General features: G+C 30.3%; 1 protein-coding gene across 1 annotated transcript in view; it reads left to right on the top strand.

Annotated features, from left to right (window-relative positions):
- Nucleotides 1-19,132, top strand: part of LOC115882214 — a 101,168-nt gene that overhangs the window by 61,377 nt on the left and 20,659 nt on the right. Inside the window, exons 30-42 of the mRNA XM_030900129.1 lie at nucleotides 740-976; nucleotides 2,491-2,689; nucleotides 2,758-2,960; nucleotides 3,166-3,315; nucleotides 3,636-3,810; nucleotides 5,002-5,217; nucleotides 11,872-12,117; nucleotides 12,171-12,395; nucleotides 13,466-13,795; nucleotides 14,816-14,981; nucleotides 17,185-17,366; nucleotides 18,395-18,549; nucleotides 18,841-19,075. Of these exons, the coding sequence (XP_030755989.1) occupies nucleotides 740-976; nucleotides 2,491-2,689; nucleotides 2,758-2,960; nucleotides 3,166-3,315; nucleotides 3,636-3,810; nucleotides 5,002-5,217; nucleotides 11,872-12,117; nucleotides 12,171-12,395; nucleotides 13,466-13,795; nucleotides 14,816-14,981; nucleotides 17,185-17,366; nucleotides 18,395-18,549; nucleotides 18,841-19,075 (2,719 nt within the window). The remainder of the gene's footprint in view (nucleotides 1-739; nucleotides 977-2,490; nucleotides 2,690-2,757; nucleotides 2,961-3,165; nucleotides 3,316-3,635; nucleotides 3,811-5,001; nucleotides 5,218-11,871; nucleotides 12,118-12,170; nucleotides 12,396-13,465; nucleotides 13,796-14,815; nucleotides 14,982-17,184; nucleotides 17,367-18,394; nucleotides 18,550-18,840; nucleotides 19,076-19,132) is intronic.

Below are 19,132 nucleotides of genomic sequence, written 5' to 3'. Positions count from 1 at the left end.
TAAAAACAATTATATAATAAGTTTCTTATTTTACTTTAAATTCTTATTAACGTATCTTTTAAAATATTTGCTATTTAAAAAATCAAGTATGTTCATATCATAGAATATATATACTTAAAATAAAAATATTAAACAAATATTTTCATTAATTCATTAATTAACAAAATAAGATGTTAATCTTAGCATATACATGATGAATTTATTGATAGCTTTACTACATTTTTTAATCTTTCTTTTCACCGAAGAACAACAATATTTTGCCTGACCATAACTGCAATGCTTCATTGCCTTGCACCAGCTTAATATTTGCAAAAAATTTGAAAAGTGAACCTTCTATCTTTTCAATTTTCTTTTCGTTATCCGTTAAGATATCACTTCATCAGCAGTTATATTTTTATTATTAAAATAAGGTATTGGATAGACTTTAACGGAAAACAATAAAAATTGTAACCAAAAAAGCTGTCTCTTACAACTCTTATTCAGGACTATTACCAATTCTTACACAAAAGCTTTAAAAGCATTGGAGAAAGATAATTAATAATATAATATGCCTCTATTTTTTCGCTTAAAAGTACTTAATAATGCTTTTATACTTTACACAAATGACCAAATTTAACAAATATTAACTGAGAATGAAAGAATAGATGGGATCATTTTCTAGGTTTCTTTTTAAATAGATATACTTGCTGTTAAAGAAAACTGTACTTTTTATGTAAGTTACGAAGTTCCTTATTTTTAGCTCGCAAGATGTTTTGAAGAGAGCCCGAGGTTATTTTGAACTAACTCAAGTAAAGGGAATGGCTGATATAGACTTTATATCGTTATATTTAGAAAATATGTTTGTGAAAGCCGTTGGAAGCTATCAAAATGCTCATTACGTGAGCTCATCGACCTTAGAAATGTTTTATAAAAATCCGGAGAAAAAGTTCCAGCAGCTCGACACCGGTGGAGATATAAAAATTGATACACTATGGGAGTGAGTTTATTTCCATTATTTTTGTAGTATCCGACGATCACAAAGTTTTATAATTAAAATATATGCTTGAATAGAATGTAGAATGTATGGGAGGGGGGTTAATCATCGCGACTGACAGATCTATTGTGTTCCCCTTCTTGAGATTGAGTTATAACTCATCATACAGTCTGAGGGCTTTGACAAAAGCCAGTATCTGAGACGGTTTCACAGAGGTTAGTTCTTCATCTTCAATATCTGTCGTACCAAACTTGAAAAACATACAATCTGCATACGCCTTTGGTTCTTAATTTCAATCTACTGAGGTGTTCGTTGAGGAGACAAGATGTTTTTACTTAAATGAAGGTAAAGCTTTTTCTTGGTCGTAAGTTCTGAGATATACTTGAATAACTATTGGATAATGTTTTGTAACATTTTATCCAAGAGATGGTACCATGTTGGAAACACTTTAGAACTTTGTAGTTCACTTACTCTTGCCATTTTTGCGACGATTAAAAATCTCTAGCATGAGTTTGGAGTTTCTATTCCAGTTGAGACGTTCGTATTTCAGTCTCATCCGAATTCGTTTTTTCTAGAACCGAGCTGAGCAATTTTCGCTCAGCTGAATATTCTTGTCGTTTTCCTACCAAACGCACCGGCACAAAAAACGGACACCTTAAAATTATGACGTATTTTATTGTTTTATATATAGTGGTGTAGTTGACCGATTTTGATGTCTTTCATTTGTAGCAATTTGTAGCTAAATTATTTGACTTTTTAGTATCTCTTTTTATATTAAAAATGAAAGTTCACTTCTGTCAATTATATGTGGGACACAAAATGTTATTTTGGTGAAAGTTCGGAACACATTTTCATTTTTAATTAAGAAAGAAATACTAAAAGTCAAATAATTTAGCTACATATTGCTAAAAAAAACCACCAAAATCGACCAACTAGAACAAAATATATTAAACTTTAAATTATATCAAAATTTTAAGGTTGTGAGGTGTCTTTCGGTGCGTCTATATTTAGAAACTAAGATGTTGCTCTTCTTGTTTCTTGTTTTTTTAGACAAAAATTGGAGTGTGAGTAAGTCAAGTAAGGTTTTCATATCTTCTGACGCTGTGGAATAAATAGTACCAATCCCGGACAGGTACCCTTGTTATAAGTAATATAAATTCTTTTCAATATCCACAAATCCTGATAGAAGTTTTTACAGCATGTCTTTATTTTTTAAAGCATTATTCGTTTGAGTTTTTTTCGTGTAACTATTTACCCTTAATCTCGACTTAAGTAACTGGGACCCGCGGGGGCGTCACTCCACAAAGTAGTATGCATACAGTCATACTACCCCCTGCGGTAAGTACTTCATGTATCAATATATATTTTTCCTATGTTTCAAAGTAAACTTCTGTCCTAGTAAAATCGTTATATTTGACATGACCCAAACTAAAACCAAGAAGCGATGTACAGTAATTCTAAAACTTTCTGATCGTACATTTATCTGCTGAAAATCTCTAGCAATAAAACACTTTTAGAGCTGGTTCGAATATATCTCTGAAACTACCCGGAAAAAACAACATCGGATTGGAAGGACATTTAAAAATACCAAACAATTTTAAGGAAACCCACAGTTTATTTGCTGAGCTCAAATACACCGATTATTTGAAACTTATTGATTATTTGCTGAAATACAGAAGCTCTTATCCAGTTAGAAAATACGGATCCTGGGCAAAGGTATACTCATAGATACAAATTATATTTAATTATATTCAATAAAGAAAATAATAATTTTTTTTTTGTAGATAATACTGCCAAACAAGGATGATATATCGGTTGATGCCGTTGTGGAGTGGAATGGCGAAGAGTATCGTAACGATGGACACTTAAAAAATCTTAACAAATCGGTAGAGTTAATATACAAACTAAAAACACCAAAATACTCACAAAAACAACTTTTTGTCGCTGACATAAACTATGAAAAAATTGGGACACATCACAATATAACGTACGTCAAATTTCAAAAAATGCATTTATTTCAGTCACTAGGTCATTTAAATTTTCTATATTACTACACTCATATAGCCCTTATATGTTTCTACTCCTTGCTACTAAAGAACGGTATAAACCGTTTAAAACATGATTTTGTCTCTTTTAAATCTTACACGGAATAGCGGAAGACCATTTTCTTAAAATATTCTTTACATTTCCAGATGCAAAACATTCTATCCCGAGGATGTATCACTGGCACATTTTACAATAGATTATGTAGAATTGGCAAATATGTTTGGCATGTTTAACATATCAGTTCCGTACAAGAACTTTAATTTCACAGGAGCGCATTTTAAAGCAGAAACAACAGAGTATGTATACGTCCAATTTTATTTTTATTGCAAAATTCTAAATAGTGTATCCTATATATTCTGAAACAGAATAGAAATTATAGTTTACCTTATATTTAAGAAATAAAAGAAATTGATATAATGTCATAAAAACAATATAATAAAATACTTCTTTAAGATAGTGGTATATTGAGATTTTTACTAAAACTTTTTTCTGAATTTTTTCGAAGAATTTTGACAAATTTTGGTCATATCTGGGATTATATACGTTTCAAAATAAACGTCAATATATAATATATAAAAAAATCCATTCAAATAACGTCGAATTCTCTATTTTCCAGGACCATTTACAACCGATATATCAAAGCGTTTTGGGCCAATAGCACTGCACTTTTGGACAGTAAATGTGACATAAAAACGGGAACTCCTATTACCGATCGAAACTACAAAGGAAATCTCTTACTTGAGTTGCCCCTGGCTACAAGACATATTGGAATTGTCCACTATGAATATGATGTGAGTACAAAATTGGATTGCGTAATTTTACACAAATGAGACATTCTATTCCCTTTGCCATGTTACAAATGTTGTTTAATTGAAATTTATCGGAGAATTTAGATTTTTAACTGAATGCTTTTTTGTATAAATCATACAACACTAAGTTCGTGTATACCGTGTGTACCCATAGAGGGTCCGGCAATAGTGCGTCGGGCATCTGTAGCTCCTATAATAAAAGCTATAATTGTTAAGTGCACACCTAAAGTATGTACGAAGATGTATTTCAGGAAAATATTTTAACTGCTATAGGAAAGTTATATCCATTTATAAAAAAGAGTAACTTGCTTTTAAATGTGACCAATGTTCAATATTAATTTTGTCTCACCCTTTTTTGGTCAAGTTTTAATTTAATTTAAAGTACAATATATATTTCAACTACATATTGGGCTACACCGACCGGGTAAATTCCAATTTATCTATTATTTATTGTAATTTAAAAATATGTCAAAAACCTTACATTTTAATTTTATATCGTATGATCGGAAAAAAAAAACGTCGTTCAGTTGGCTTGGAAATGACGATCGATGATATTTCACATATAATTTTACTAATAAAATGACAGCGATCTTCATTTCATAGGCATCGCTGAGGTCGATTTTTTTCGATCATTATTGTACTTCTCTAATAAAACGCTTTCATTTTTCTCCTAGAAACCGAAAATCTATTAATATGTAAGGTGTTCCATTACAAAATACAAATCTTTGATGTGCAACTTTTTTGGGGACACCCTCTAGAACTCTCTATACTTTTAAAAAATGCTCTAATTTAACTTATATATGCTCACAAAATTTCATTTCAATATAAAGGGTAGCTCTCCTTGGAGCCTTCGCGTCGTATGAGAGGCGCCACTCTGTAGTTCATAATACATTATGCTATGATTTACCTTTTATAATTATTATTTGACCGGAGCACAGTAATTATCTACTAACCGAGACAAGGCGGTAAATTAGAAAGTTTGCTTACGCGCTTAAAAGAACCCAAACACGGCATTAAAGAAAAAAATCGAGAGCAATTAATAAAGTTGGGAAGAATAGCTCTAATAGTACTTGTGTTGCAAGAAGATAAGTTCCGTAAGGTCGCAAAAAGTCTTAAATCTTTAAATGGATCCCGTGTAAGCAAAAAACGAATGTTAATGAATGAGTTTTACAGAAAAAGGCAGAGCTCAGCATTGGTCGCGCTACGGTAGATTATAACGGCGAGAGCGTACTGGATGGCAAGTATAATTGCCTGTCGAAATCACGGGCGGGACTAAAGACGGACACAATCCACGTCGAATTACTGAACAAGAAAATCCCCATCGGCGCCGACTATGTCCACAAGCAGGAAAGCGACAAACCAAGGGATGGTTACAACGGTCCAACTGTGGTGAGTGCATCAAATAAATCAGTTGTTCCCATAAAATCCTTTGTAATCTATTGGTTGACTTGCATTACCGTTGGCCGATTCCTCACTTCAAGCTTTCGCTATATTAAACTTTTCCTGAACATCCCGTATTTTCAATACATCAATCGTTCTTTTTTTTAATTTGCTACATTTAGCTTTAGCTCAGTAACGGCACAATTACATCATTATTAGAAAATTAAAAAAGACGTTTGCAATAATTTAATTAAAATATTTTTGATTTCTTTATCTCTATTATGTTGTCTGTGGTTATAAATAGAGGATATATATCGGGTGTTTCTCAAAAGTGGCTCACCCCTATAACATTTTTAATTTTTTTAGATAAATGAACGAGATTTGATACGTTAGTATATGACATAAATCAGGATTGATTGACGTATTCAATTATTTTTGGTCACTTCCTGTTTCACCGGAAATGACTACAACTTTTGAATTTAAATGGCACCCTCAGTATTTTTCTACTTTATTCGATATAAAATGACACTCTGAATAGAATGACATATCATAATGTCAACTTTTGATATTCTCGCTTAAAAATTGTATTTTAAATCTGGAGTGCCATGCCATCTAAATTGAAATTTAAAATTATTTTTTATAAATGAAAATGTCAAAAGTTGACATAAGTAGTCATTTTATTTAGAATGTTTTCTTTGAAATGAAGTAATAAAATACCGAGGGTGCCATTTAAAAATCCTTACAAAAAAATTGTACTCATTTCCTGTGAAACAGGAAGTAACTGAAAACAATTGAATATGTCAATCAATCCTAATTCTTATGATATATTAACATACCACATCTCGTTTTTCTGTCCAAAAAAAAATAAGTTCTAGGAATGAGCCACTCTTAAGAAACACGCGGTATACAGCTATAAAGTTAACCATGGAAACCTGTGATTATGATACCCCTGTCAGGAATTCATTGAGCTGCATGACAAGTATTCAAAAAAATATTAAAAGCAGTGAGTTTTCAAAAAGTTATTGATACATATTCTGTATTAAAATTACATTGAATATTTATTTGATAAATAAATATTCATTTCCTCCAAATAAAATTAAATAAAAGATCTTCCTTCCTTTAATATTTTTCGATAATTTTACGGTTAATATAATTTTTTTATATATTTTAATAATAATACTTGGAATATATTACCTTAATAAAAAACAAAACGAAGCGAGATGAGTATCGAAAGAGGCTTTAAAAAAAAGTTTCTTTGTTGAAATTGTCATAAAATGCTTAGCTTTTTTTAAGTATCGTCAGATGGTATAGTTTAATAGAAAGCCGTGAGTTAACTGGGAACTGAATTAAATTAAACTTTTGGCTTTAATATTTGACAAAGAATACGAGTCAGAGTAAGGTGAGTCCATTTAAAAAGCTTTTATTAATAGCGATAGCGTTATGTATCCAGGTCAGACCTCTTGCGGCTAACGTATAATAAAATCGCACACAAGCTTCGTGGCTTTTGTTTAATTGCCCAACTTATTTTTTTATCAAATTCTATACTAACCTACTAGGTGTAGTAGACAAACAAGTTGAAAATAAGTTGATTATTTCAGTATTAACCGTGTAACAAAGGATTAGAATTGCTGTAAAAAAGGCCAAAAGAATTTAGTTGTTAATAGTCATAGTTTTGTTATTTAGAAAATTATTAGAAGAATTCAGATTGGTTAAAATAATTTTAAATCCCATTATTTAAAATCATATTATAAAGGATTTTATAGAACGCCGTTGTGTAGAGTTAACTATTCGAAAACTAGTTTCATTGATTTTTGCGAGGCAGCAAATAAGTTGTAAGCAGGTGCATTATCGGTGGATAATGCAGAATATTTTTCATGCTTCTCTCATTATTTCGAATAGAATTTATGCTAGTAGAATAGCGAACGTTAAATATTTAATACACATATTTCCTTATCTTTACGTTCTTAAATATTCAAATATTAAATCTTATCAAATATTACCAAGTTATATAATAATATCGCCATATTGTTTTTTCTCATGCTGACATACATGTGAGAAAATTTTATCCAGTTTGTATGTTAATGGAAATTCTTTCCTTGCTTTATCATCACCATTAGATCTTTATCATCATCAGCTTTGCTTTATCATCATCAGATGATTAATTCGACGCGAACGAAGTCGCGGGTACACGCTAGTAATTCTATAAACAAAATCATATTGCAGAAATCTTTTCTTTAAGTAGGTAGGATCAAAATATATTAATTTTAATGTGTTATTAACTGAAATAATAAACAGAAACAATTAGATCGCGACTTAATGTTTGTCTAGTAACTAAAACAAGACTCGATTATGACAAAATTAAAATACACTCACCGGCACGAAAACCGGTCACCTTCAAATTTTGATGTATTTTAAAGTTTAACATATTTTGTTCTAGTAGGCCAATTTTGATAATTTTCAAGCAATATGTAGCCAAATTATTTGAATTTTTAGTATCCCTTTCTAAATTAAAAATTAGAGAGATATTCGCTTTTGAAGAAGGCTCTAATATTTTTATATTTTTAACCATGCGTTTGGTGAACAGATCTAGCAAGTTGTGATCCCGAAGCAGGTCATTTTGACATAAGATTTGCTTCGTTTAATCTTCTTCTTACAGTCCCTGCACTTACATGTGAAGGTGCAATTCATTATAAATTTGAAAAGCTGTCAAAATAATTTAGCTACAAATTGCTTAAAAGATCATCAAAATCGGTCCACTAGAACACAATATATAAAATTTTAAGATGCCCGTTTTTCGCATTAGGCGATTAGGAAACTGGGATTAGGCTACCGAGCTAGCAATAAGGGACCCTATAAAATATGTTATTATAGTAGGAAATAATAAGTGGTAAATTGACTGGAATAATAGAAATAAACTTGCAACAAATTGGAAAAAACGCAGGAGCGCTGACAAGCATGATAACTTTTGCAGAGATAACTTGGTGTAATGATGTATCTATCTGGGTACATGCACAGAAGCGGCTATTGATTTAAACTTTGGTATTTATTTCAGGGTGATGAATGTGTGCCGAGTTAGACTCTCCATTCGTTTATTTGAAATATGACTCAGCCGAGAAAAACAAACCGGCTATTGGACACAACTCATAAGCACGTTCTAGTTTGTGGCAGATTGCTATTTCTCCTAATCCACTAGAAATATGAATTATCGCCAATTTAAACTTTTTGACTGCGCTTTCATTCTTTAATTGAATTGTTTTAGTCCACCAGTGATATGATTTCCTGATATAAAACACAGTTTAAAAACAAGTATATTTATTCAGATCAGATTTTTATCATACTACAAACGGGTGTAAAATTAATCTAGATAATATATTTATCAAGTTATTAATATCGTAAAGGCAGAATGTTCTAGATTACACAAATACAACTTAGTCCGTAAAATTAAAAACTGAAAATACGCCTTCATGATGAGTATAACTAATAATTAGGACCTACGAATTTGTATAAACTTCGCGATGTCATATCTGAATTAATAGATCTAATATATATTTTTTATTTTCAAATACCATAAAACAGAAGATTGATTTTAATAATCGGATTGAAAATACAGCAAAATATTTAATTGTATGCGTTGTAAAGAAAATATCTATCTATGGAATATATGCTCTTTTTAATTAATATAATTTTTGAATTACGTTTTGTTTTTATTATTAAAAACCGCTGTATTGAGTTTGCAATATTTGCATATATATTCCAACTTGACTGCCTATTTTTAGAAAAAATGTGCATCTATATGTGCATATTTGAGGGTGTTTCCTTTGCCTGTAATACGAGCTTTAATTATGAATTTATATTCAATACATATTTTGCTATTTATTTTGTTTCTATGTATTTTAAATAAATACAGCGGAAAAATATAACGCTTACTGGCAACAACTGGGTATTTCGCAACCGAAACAGAAAACTTTAAATTAAAATTATTATTTATTAGAAAAGTCTACTAAGCTATCTCAACTATCTACTAAGATAACGCACCTTACTGTAATAGATTTAATTACAGTTAAGCGATTTCTAGATTGGACGAATACGTATAATCTTTGTATTCTAGTTTTAACAAACAACAAAGCATTGTAATCTACATTTTGATGTGTTTTAAAGTTTAATATATTTTGTTCTAGTAGGCGAATTTATGCCATTTATCCAAAATTATTTGACTTTTTTAATATCACATTCTAAATTCAAAACGAAAGTTTTGCATTTGTCAATTATACGAGGGAAAACAAAATGTTGATATTTTGTTGAAAGTTTGAAACGCCCATTGAAATATGTTAAGACAGCAAGGAATTAAAAAATAATTTTATCATCTAGATACATCTTTTCTCGATAGTGTGTTTTTTTGGTTCATCTCAGTAGCTTTGTTTTTGTTGGAGATATTCGCTTTTGAAGAAGACACTAACATTTTTTCGTAATTTTTACATTTAAACCATGAATGAACCTTTGCTTTTGGTCCTAGTCAACAGACCTAATAAGTTGTGGTCCCTTTTTGACATAAGATTTCCTTCGTTTAATCTACTTCTTACAGTCCATTCCCTTAATGTACGTTCTTTAGGTGCAATTCGGGTGCAGGAACTCTTCTACACCTCTCCTGAGTTCTCTAAAGCTATTTCTAATAATTGTTTGTGAAAATAGAACGTTTTGATATTAAATTTTCCTTACAGATTAAATTACACTGCAATGTCGTCTTTTTACCCCGTTCAAAACTTAGATCTATTTTACGAAGTTAGTTACTTTATTCCCTCTAAAATATATTAGACATGTGGAAATTTCTATGTTATGAATCTGAATTAAAATTTTCAAAGAAACGCTGTAAATACAGGTATTTGTCGGTGCACTTTGTAATCATTTACAAGCGAAACTAAACAGTTATGTTTCGGTAAATTGAGAACTTCAATAAGGGGATTAGATGCCTTCTATGGCTCCCGAGTTTGAACTATGATATGTACAATACATTTGAATATTAAACATGCATGTGATTTATTCGAGATTCTGTTAGTTTAATTTAGTAACGAATATACAGCATACTAGATTAAGAAGCACCTTGAAATTACGCGGGTGAGATATATGGTTCTAATTTTATTAAAGACCGTGTAGATTTTTTTTCAACTAAAGGAAATAATCTGATCTGGTAATAATATAATATCTATACTTTGTTGCAAAGACTAATAATAATCATAATCGGAGACACTGTGCTAAAAGACCAATACCAAATTGAAATACTAATAACTAATTTCCGCAATACACTGCAATTAAAACTTATTTCGTTCGTTCGGTATATTAAAAGGGGAAATATAAAACATCTCATGTTACATTACAGAGCTTTTCGCGCATTTCAACTAAAAACTTTGTGAAATATTTATTTTCATAGAAACAATGTGAACTTTTAGCGAAAGCTGAAAACTGGAAACTATCAGAGTACATTAGTTCGAGTTAGTTCTTTTTGACCAGTTGTAATTTATGTTTTGTTCAAATATAATTTTTCTATGTCATCCCCATTTCAGATATTTTATTATCAGCGAAGTGGAATATAGTTTAATATTTTTTCAGACTTGATCTAAAAAGTAGTTATTAGTTTTCAAACAATCGTTTTCGAATCTTTACTTCGGATATGTCAATCGAAACTACCCAAGCCTTTGTTACTATTACTTAATACTAAATTCTGACATTAATCTGCATGTTGTTTGGTATAATACTAAAAAATTACTCGCCTGTACTATGACATTATTACTTTTCAAGGATTGAAATAGGTTTAATACAACATTAAATTATAAATGATGGTATTGTTTTAGTATTGCAAGTTTACTTTCACACATAAAGCGCTAATCGAGTTCTCTAAAATAGCGAATACCGAAGCTAAAATAATACAAATTTAATGTTTTCTCATTTACAGTGAGGAAAAGTTTTAATATGATTTTATTATTAAAATGTTAGCGCCCAAAAACCATTTCAGTGGCTCCGAAACTTTGTTAAATTCTACTCGTTGGAATGAATTTAAATGAAAAGGAAAACAAATGAGCTTATCAGTAACTCACCTTACTATAACAGATTTAATTAGAATTAGACGTTTTCTAGATTGTACAAATATTATTTTTTTATTAAAGTCTGTCGCTAGAGATTTTACTTTAAATTTTACATAGTTTGCGTGTCTATCGTTTGCGTATCTACTTTCGTCTTCTCTACGCAAGGCATAAATTATTTTTTATTTTACATGTAACGAAACTGATGATTGTATATTTTAATTAGTTTATGGTGACAAATGGTATAGAAACTTTTATCTCTTTCTACTATTTAATGAAAGCTTTTTTTTAGTTTAGTAAGCGTTATCATTAATCTTCTCCTTTTAAATAGATTCCTACACAAAATAGTTTAAAAATTTTTGACTAGTATTATTAGTGGTATATGTTCTATGCTGTTTTAGGTATGCTACAGTATCTTTGTTAGCATTAGCGATATTGGTATATAATTACTTATGACGTCAATTTTGAATAATATTGAAGATTGACTGAAGACAGTGCTACTCCAAAGGTGACACTTGTTTGTCAACATTAAATATATTTCTAATTTCTATAATAAAAAAACTGTCACTTACAGTAATTTATTTGATAGGATAATAAATATCTACATTTGTATCATCTACAAAACCAGTCAAAGTTCAACGTAACTGGCGAATTAAATATCAAGACTAATTCTGAAGGTCAAGCATATACTTTGAGCGCCACTCATCTGAACCGTACTGTGATATTTTCGAGTAGCTATGCCACGTTACCTCGTGAATACAGGCATCATTCTCGATTAGAATTGAGCCCTAAAATATGGATTGCATACGACCTAAGTGTTTTTAATAGAACTACGGTAAGTCGGTAAGAATAATAAAAAAAACGAGTACTCAGTATACTAATTTTTAGAATGACATTTTTGACTCACAAATGGCTCTCCTCAATATATCATATCCTCGTCGAAACTTTACCATGCAAGGTTCCTACAACGTCAGTGACTCAATCGTTGAAACAGATGTTCAACTTATATGGGGCAATGACAGTAAATCGGTGGAAGCAGCTTTGGATTGGAGGCGAATTGGAATACATAGAGATCAACTAGAGCTTCTTCTTAAGCATCCGTCTTTTGAAAAGGTAAGTCTATTTTTATTTTTTACCCGACCATTTCTTTCTCATTCTGCATACTAGCAGCTTATCTCCTCTAATCTTCAATGCTTACATTGAAGTAGCTCTTACGGAATGGAAGAGTTGTCAAAGTATAGGAATAACCATTAGGGATGATACACTATTTACTCTGAGCTTTGCAAACAATCAGGTCGTGTTTGCGCAGCACTCATATCTGAAGTTCATGATTAAGAGGTTTTATCAAGAATATAACAAATGGGGACTTCAAGTTAATCTAATAGAGGCGGAATACTTAATTCCAACGCTTGTTTTGAAATCTTCATTAATGACAATGTCCAGATACAAGTAGACAAATTTAAATACCTGGGTGCTACGATCAACGAGAGTTTGAGAAGAAATACAAACCCGAATTCATAAAAACAAACAGTTACTGCATGTCTTAATAGCCTCTGGTGGGACCAAAACTTATCTGCAAGAACTAAAAAAAGACTTGGATGAACATTGATGGAGTCAGTTCTTTGCTATGGCTCAGAGCTATGGGATCTGAGTGCAAACGCGAACTGCAAAAAAACAAGTTGTTGAAATAGACTAGCTCAGAAGAAGCGCAGGTATATCTAGGATGGAAAAAAGACAAACATCGCAGTCAGGCGTATCATGAATGCATCGGAAAAAAACAGTACTATATCGAATTGAAAAATTCAGCTTAAAGTGGTTTGGACATGTTCTGCATATGCCGGAGAACAGATGGCCAACAAAATAAATTTAATGGCCTCCCCAGGGCAGAAGAAAAAGAGGTAGACCTAGAAAATCCTGTAAGGGAACGGTTAAGGAAGAAATGTAAGCTTGTATAATCGAGAAGCTGATGACGCTCTAAACGAGACATGTGGCGTAGAGTAACGGGAAGACAGCAGTAGGCTTTAGTTGGAAATACGTAGTATATACTAAAACCCAAATCCCGTTTATATAAAAATACTCTATACTAGACACAATCATTAAAATTATATCTACGCTTGGTTTCCCCACAAATCTACTCATAAGATACAACCATGAATTATTCTGTCATAATATGTTTGTTTTAGGACGTTTCACTTTTAACAATATATGGCTATGGGAATTCATCAGTGGATGGAGAATTAATTATTGATTATTCTACAAATCCGGACAGGACAGTGACTTTAAGATTAGAAGCGACGGATAAATCAGAACGACAGACTTACAATTACACTTACAATATTTCGGCTGAGCAAAATGCAACAAATTTATATCTCAATTGGTTCGGCTATGTAGACTGGAGCCCAGTAAAATATGGTATGGCGCACGTTGCAGATTATAAAAGGTCGTATTTATCGATGACTAGGTTTATGACTTTTGCAAAAGTTGACCTTCTGAACAACGAGGCCGTATTGGAAGTAAGTTTTATTTTCCCCTCAAATTTTTTTAACGCCTAAGAAGAAAATTTTAAGAATTTTTTTTAAAATAATATTTCCTTTAGTTAATGCCTAAAGGACATGAAATCAAAAGCTAGAAGGTATATTTTTTCAAAACAATTTTTGAACTTCAGAAATAATTAATTGTGTATGTGCAGGCTACTCAAGACTATAACTTCCACCAGTAAAACTCTATATGGCTTACACATGTTTCAGATTCTTAGAGACCTTGCATGTTTAGAAAAAATACAAACTTCCGACAGGTTAATAGCGGTCTGATCAAAAATCTTCAACTAGCGCTGAATCACGAAAAACTAATTATTAATTTCCTGCATTAACCGTGAAACGACAAAAAGTTTTTTTTCTTTACAAATTTGTTCTGTTTTAACGCCGTCGCTGATATTTTTAACAGTTTGATAGCTACATTTCTAGGACAGCTTAATAAATAAAATAATTGCTCTTAACTTCCAGATAGGCGATTTATATCTAAAGATTAAGGGAATCAAATTATCATAATTTCTTTTACAATTTTATTGTATATTTAGTTCTCTTATAAAGGTTTTTAAAATCTGTTTGTGTTTATTAGTAGCACGGGGTTCACATGTCTAATTTTGGAAATCACAATATATTTTGTTTATTTTTGAAAATAAGTAAAGTAAATAAAGTTTACTCTAAAATTGTTGGGAAACGAATAGTACCAATATTCAAAACTAAAAAGTTAGCCTACCACCGCTAAGAACTAATCTAAACTTTTAACAAAATGCTGAGTTCTGCAGTAGTATATCATTTTTGAATATAAACTTTGTATTGTAAAGAATAGAATTTGTACAAGTAAAAACTGCAGCGAAAGAAAAGTCCATACGATATTTTTGAAATTAGAAAACATTTATAAAATATTTTACATGGATATATAACATTCCAAAGTAAATTGATATAACTATACATCCATCGTCATTGTTTTAAATGTATATTTTAAACTAAAACATTTTGTTTCTTTTTTAGAAAGATACTATTTTAGGAAAATCATATTTTTGTGGTAAATATGGGGGTAGTTTTCCTATCTACACTGCCAACATGACAACATCTCATGGAATAAATCACACGTCAGGAAAATTTTATGTAAACTTCGAAGACAAATTGCTGTATCTAAACGTTAATTTGACAGAAGGTATGCTAAACCCTAATATTTTTGGTTCATTGTCTTCACACTTACGTTAAGTAGTGCGCTATATATTATACAGGGTGGTCCGAGTTGTATTCGGTTAATTTCGACAATATACTCTGCAAATAAAAATAAGTAAATAGTTCGTATCCTAAAATGCTTCGTTTTGGATACAGGGTGTAGAAGTGTCATTTTTATTTTTATTTTTTCCAAATAATATCTGAACTAACGTCGTCGATATCTGGATGAACAATTTTCATGAGACCATGATACATACCCAGACACCAATGCGTCTGGGTATTTTTTGACATGAGAAATTTTATTTTGGTGTGAATATGTCCCCTACTTCTAGGAGGGTCCTTCTTTTTTAAATGTTTTGAAGAATAATAACTTTTTGAAAAAAAATACATTTACGTCATTTTTTAAGTAATCTTAATATAATGGTAATATTTCAAGATTTTTAAGGTTTTCCTTTCGTTATAAGCATAAAGCTACCTAAAATTCAAAATTTGAAGTTTGTGACAAATCTAGAAGTACCTTGGAATTTTGATGATCTGTTTGTGAGTCAATGTCGAAATTAAAGAAATTTGATAAGCAATAATTCATAAAGTGTGAGGTATAATTACTAGATATTTTGGCAATCTACCCATGTTTAGTAAAAATTAATATTTTTGCTATTCACAACGAAGGTACAGGGTGCATGGTTATAAGTGCCGCTATACCTTTAAGAAGCATGGTACAGCTGTGCTCGACTTGGAAAACCAAACTAAACTGCCCTACCCCCAGATAATATTAACAGTAATAAGAATAATAAAAAGAGAATCAGTCTTGTGAATATTTTATTTCTATAAAGAAAACCCTGATATTTACAGATTTAATATCGAATATCCTCACATAAAAAAATATTATATAAAAATCTCCGATATTCATCTTAAACTAATTCCGTTCATTTTCCGAAATAAAATCATAAACAGCTTTGATGTTTTGGGCTGTAGCCCAGAAATCAGTTTTCCAGCTTTCTGCTTTTCTTTAATAAATCCTACACAAAATTAATATAAAAATGTATTTTTTTGGTATCCTTATCAAATATGCGGATAACGCATACTAAGCTCTATAAAAATACATGCCGTAATCAGACAGAACTTGAATTAATGGATTAATTATAGATATGGAGTCGAAATTATTTAGTTCTCGATTTTCACGAGGTCTAATGTCTATTGATTAATCCATAGTGTGAATACAAGCGTTTAGTATTTGAAAACAGACCAAAACCTCAAACAAGAGAGGAACCAATAAGGAAAATCAATCAATTTGGCGAATCGGTAGAGAGTTTAATTGTATGTATTGTGACAGCGTACTGCATCAATGCCTTATCACGGACAAATTAATTTATATTATATTATAGGCCTACCATTTCTTAATTACGGTTTTAAAAGTGTCATCAATATTTTAAATCAGTTTATAATTTATGACTATGGGACGTTTCTTGTTATTTTAACAAAAAAAAAACGTTAACCGTATCCTCATAAATTATGACCTGATTTAAAATATCGGCTTTTAAAAAACGGGTTTATTCTTCTGATAAGAATTATTTTACAAATATTTAACATTCAGTTGTTAAGTATTTTATGTTAAACAAAAGTGAGTCGCACATCAGAATCACTATGTATAACAAAAATGTGCAATTACATAAGTTATATTAACTAAAATTTACCATAAATTAAATCTTTTACTATACCTAACCTACTATAACTAAACTGTATAACGAATCCATTTGTTAGATAGAAAAGCAATCAAATGAAAGTTTGTGCAACGATTTGACTTGTTTTCTCACATAGTAAAACTGAGTGTAAATTACCTGCTAAAAATATTGACCTTGTAAAAAATGTGAGGGTTTTCAGGCCAATCTTTCTTCCCTGTGTCTGTGACATTTCTTTAAGCCTCTAAATTTATAATAAAGTGACGGCGTAATTATATTACATTTCCTCATTTAGAGCAAGGCTATTAACAGAAATGATATAATAAGATTTATTAATTTTAATTGTAATTTAATCACATTTCAAATTTGAATATATGTATAAAGTTATGTCAAATTCTTAAATTTTCTAACCATGAATGGTAAAATAATTCAAAAAACAATAAACTTGTATCTTTTAAGATTTAATTTGTCTCAAAAACGAAAAATAAGGTTTAATTATTTATATTTCAGATGGAACTCAGAGCTTACATTCGTTTGGCGTAATCCCTAATGCTCGTAGTGTAAGATTTGATATTTGGCGAGATTATGAAGACAAGAGATTAACTGACCTATCTTATTATCTAAAACTCAATCATTCAAGATTAATAATGTCCAAACTAAGATGGCGGCCTGAACTGATAAGCGATATCCAGGTTGGTTTTTGCCTTAAGTTTCTAGAATCTAAAGCGATTGGATTTGTGGATTTCCGGCGTACGTTTTTTTTACTTGTGTTGTCAGCCATGTTACGAAAGGATTTTCCGTTGGAATAAAGGTTTTCGACATTTAAAACTAACTAAAATAAAGGAAGGGAAACAATAAGTCTGGAGACAATAGTGCTTTGTACATCTGTCTGCGAATGGAGTAGTATATTGAACTTTCGTAAATGATTAACTTTTATAATCTTCTGCTTGAACTTATCAAGTTTGCTTGAGTTTAAATATTTGTGCTAATAAAAGCAAATGGCGAAAAATATAAGCACAAATTATTATAAACCTTATATCCAGTTATAGTTAAGATGTAGATCTTCATACGTTCGTAAGTTACTGTAATTATCTTATAATGATGATTTCTAAACAGTTCTAATATTTGTTTTTTAAAAGAAGTTTTATATATTTGGACCCCTAACTCCCTAGAAAGTAGAAATTTTACTTTATCTTTTTTTATTTTTAATTTTATTTTAAAACTTATATATAAGTACTGAATTAAAAAAATTATTTTAATTTGTCTAATTTCCTAGTATTGAAGTTTTTAATTAGTTTCCATTCGCTTTCTGTACTGTAATCAAATATTATACAAGATATTTTTAACGTGTCGGGTTTCCCGGAAGTGGCTTGCAAGTAATCGAGAACATTTTGAACTATTTGGTGCATGTTCTAATGCGTCTTAGATTTCTGGTTACATGTTTACTAATTTCATTACAACTCTATATTGCCTTAATGCAAATGAATTTACATATCCAAAATACGAATATATTCTGCTAATTTTAAACTTGCAAAACAAATTGTTAATAAAATTTTGTTTTGGGAAATGTTATCTATTGAATAAGTACTGAGTAAATACAGTAATTTATTTTATATAAAAGAATTAGACACATAAAATAAAAAAAAATATTCAGATTTTTTTTTGCATTAATTCCGCTCTTAAAAAAGAATGCGGTTCAAATGATATTTTTATTTTGTAGAGTCGAGTGAGAGCTAAAGCTTTAGAATTATATTACGAGACTTTAGAAGAAGTAAATAATACGAGGCAATTCATCAGAGCACAATTTGTTGAATCAATTGATGAAATTTGGCATGACGCTAAACCCATTGTGAAGCAGTATTTAATCGATTTAAGGTAATTAAGCTGAATAAAAATTCAAATTAAATTTATCTGAGGCTGTTCGATATCTGTTACAGAACAGTCCTAAAAACGATTTCTATCTTTTTTTTATTTTATTGGAAATATATGTACTGTACTTTTAAAAACATTTTAAAACCCAAATTTTATACATAGAAAGTATTATTTTACTTTCTTTTATTTCAATTAATATACCTATAAACCATATAATGTTAAATAGGTACTTATTCATTGCCACTGGAATTGGTGCTGGTATAAAAACTTTTTTATTATTTTGTGCCCTTTCAGGAACTTAACAGTGATCGAAGAAGATTTCGACTATTTAAAACAGTTTTTCAACACATCATACCACAACAATGAATTTTATATAAAAGACATATTCACCGTTGTCATCAAATTATTTGATGAACTGTCTTTAAAGTCTCACCTTCAGTCTTTGCCAAAAATAATTCAAGAATTGTCTACTATAATGGGCGCTTCAGGCAAGAATATCAAAGAAAGTATTACCTTTGTAATTGAAAAGGTAAGATAAATTTAACTTGATCCATTCGTGTCAACTTTGTCACAAGCTGTAACTATT

The sequence above is a fragment of the Sitophilus oryzae genome, unplaced genomic scaffold (assembly GCF_002938485.1).
Source record: "Sitophilus oryzae breed Bouriz unplaced genomic scaffold, Soryzae_2.0 scaffold_177_pilon_pilon, whole genome shotgun sequence".
Classification (NCBI taxonomy): Eukaryota; Metazoa; Arthropoda; class Insecta; order Coleoptera; family Curculionidae; genus Sitophilus; species Sitophilus oryzae.
Note: the sequence above shows the minus strand (reverse complement) of the source record. Positions and strands in the feature narration are given on the sequence as shown.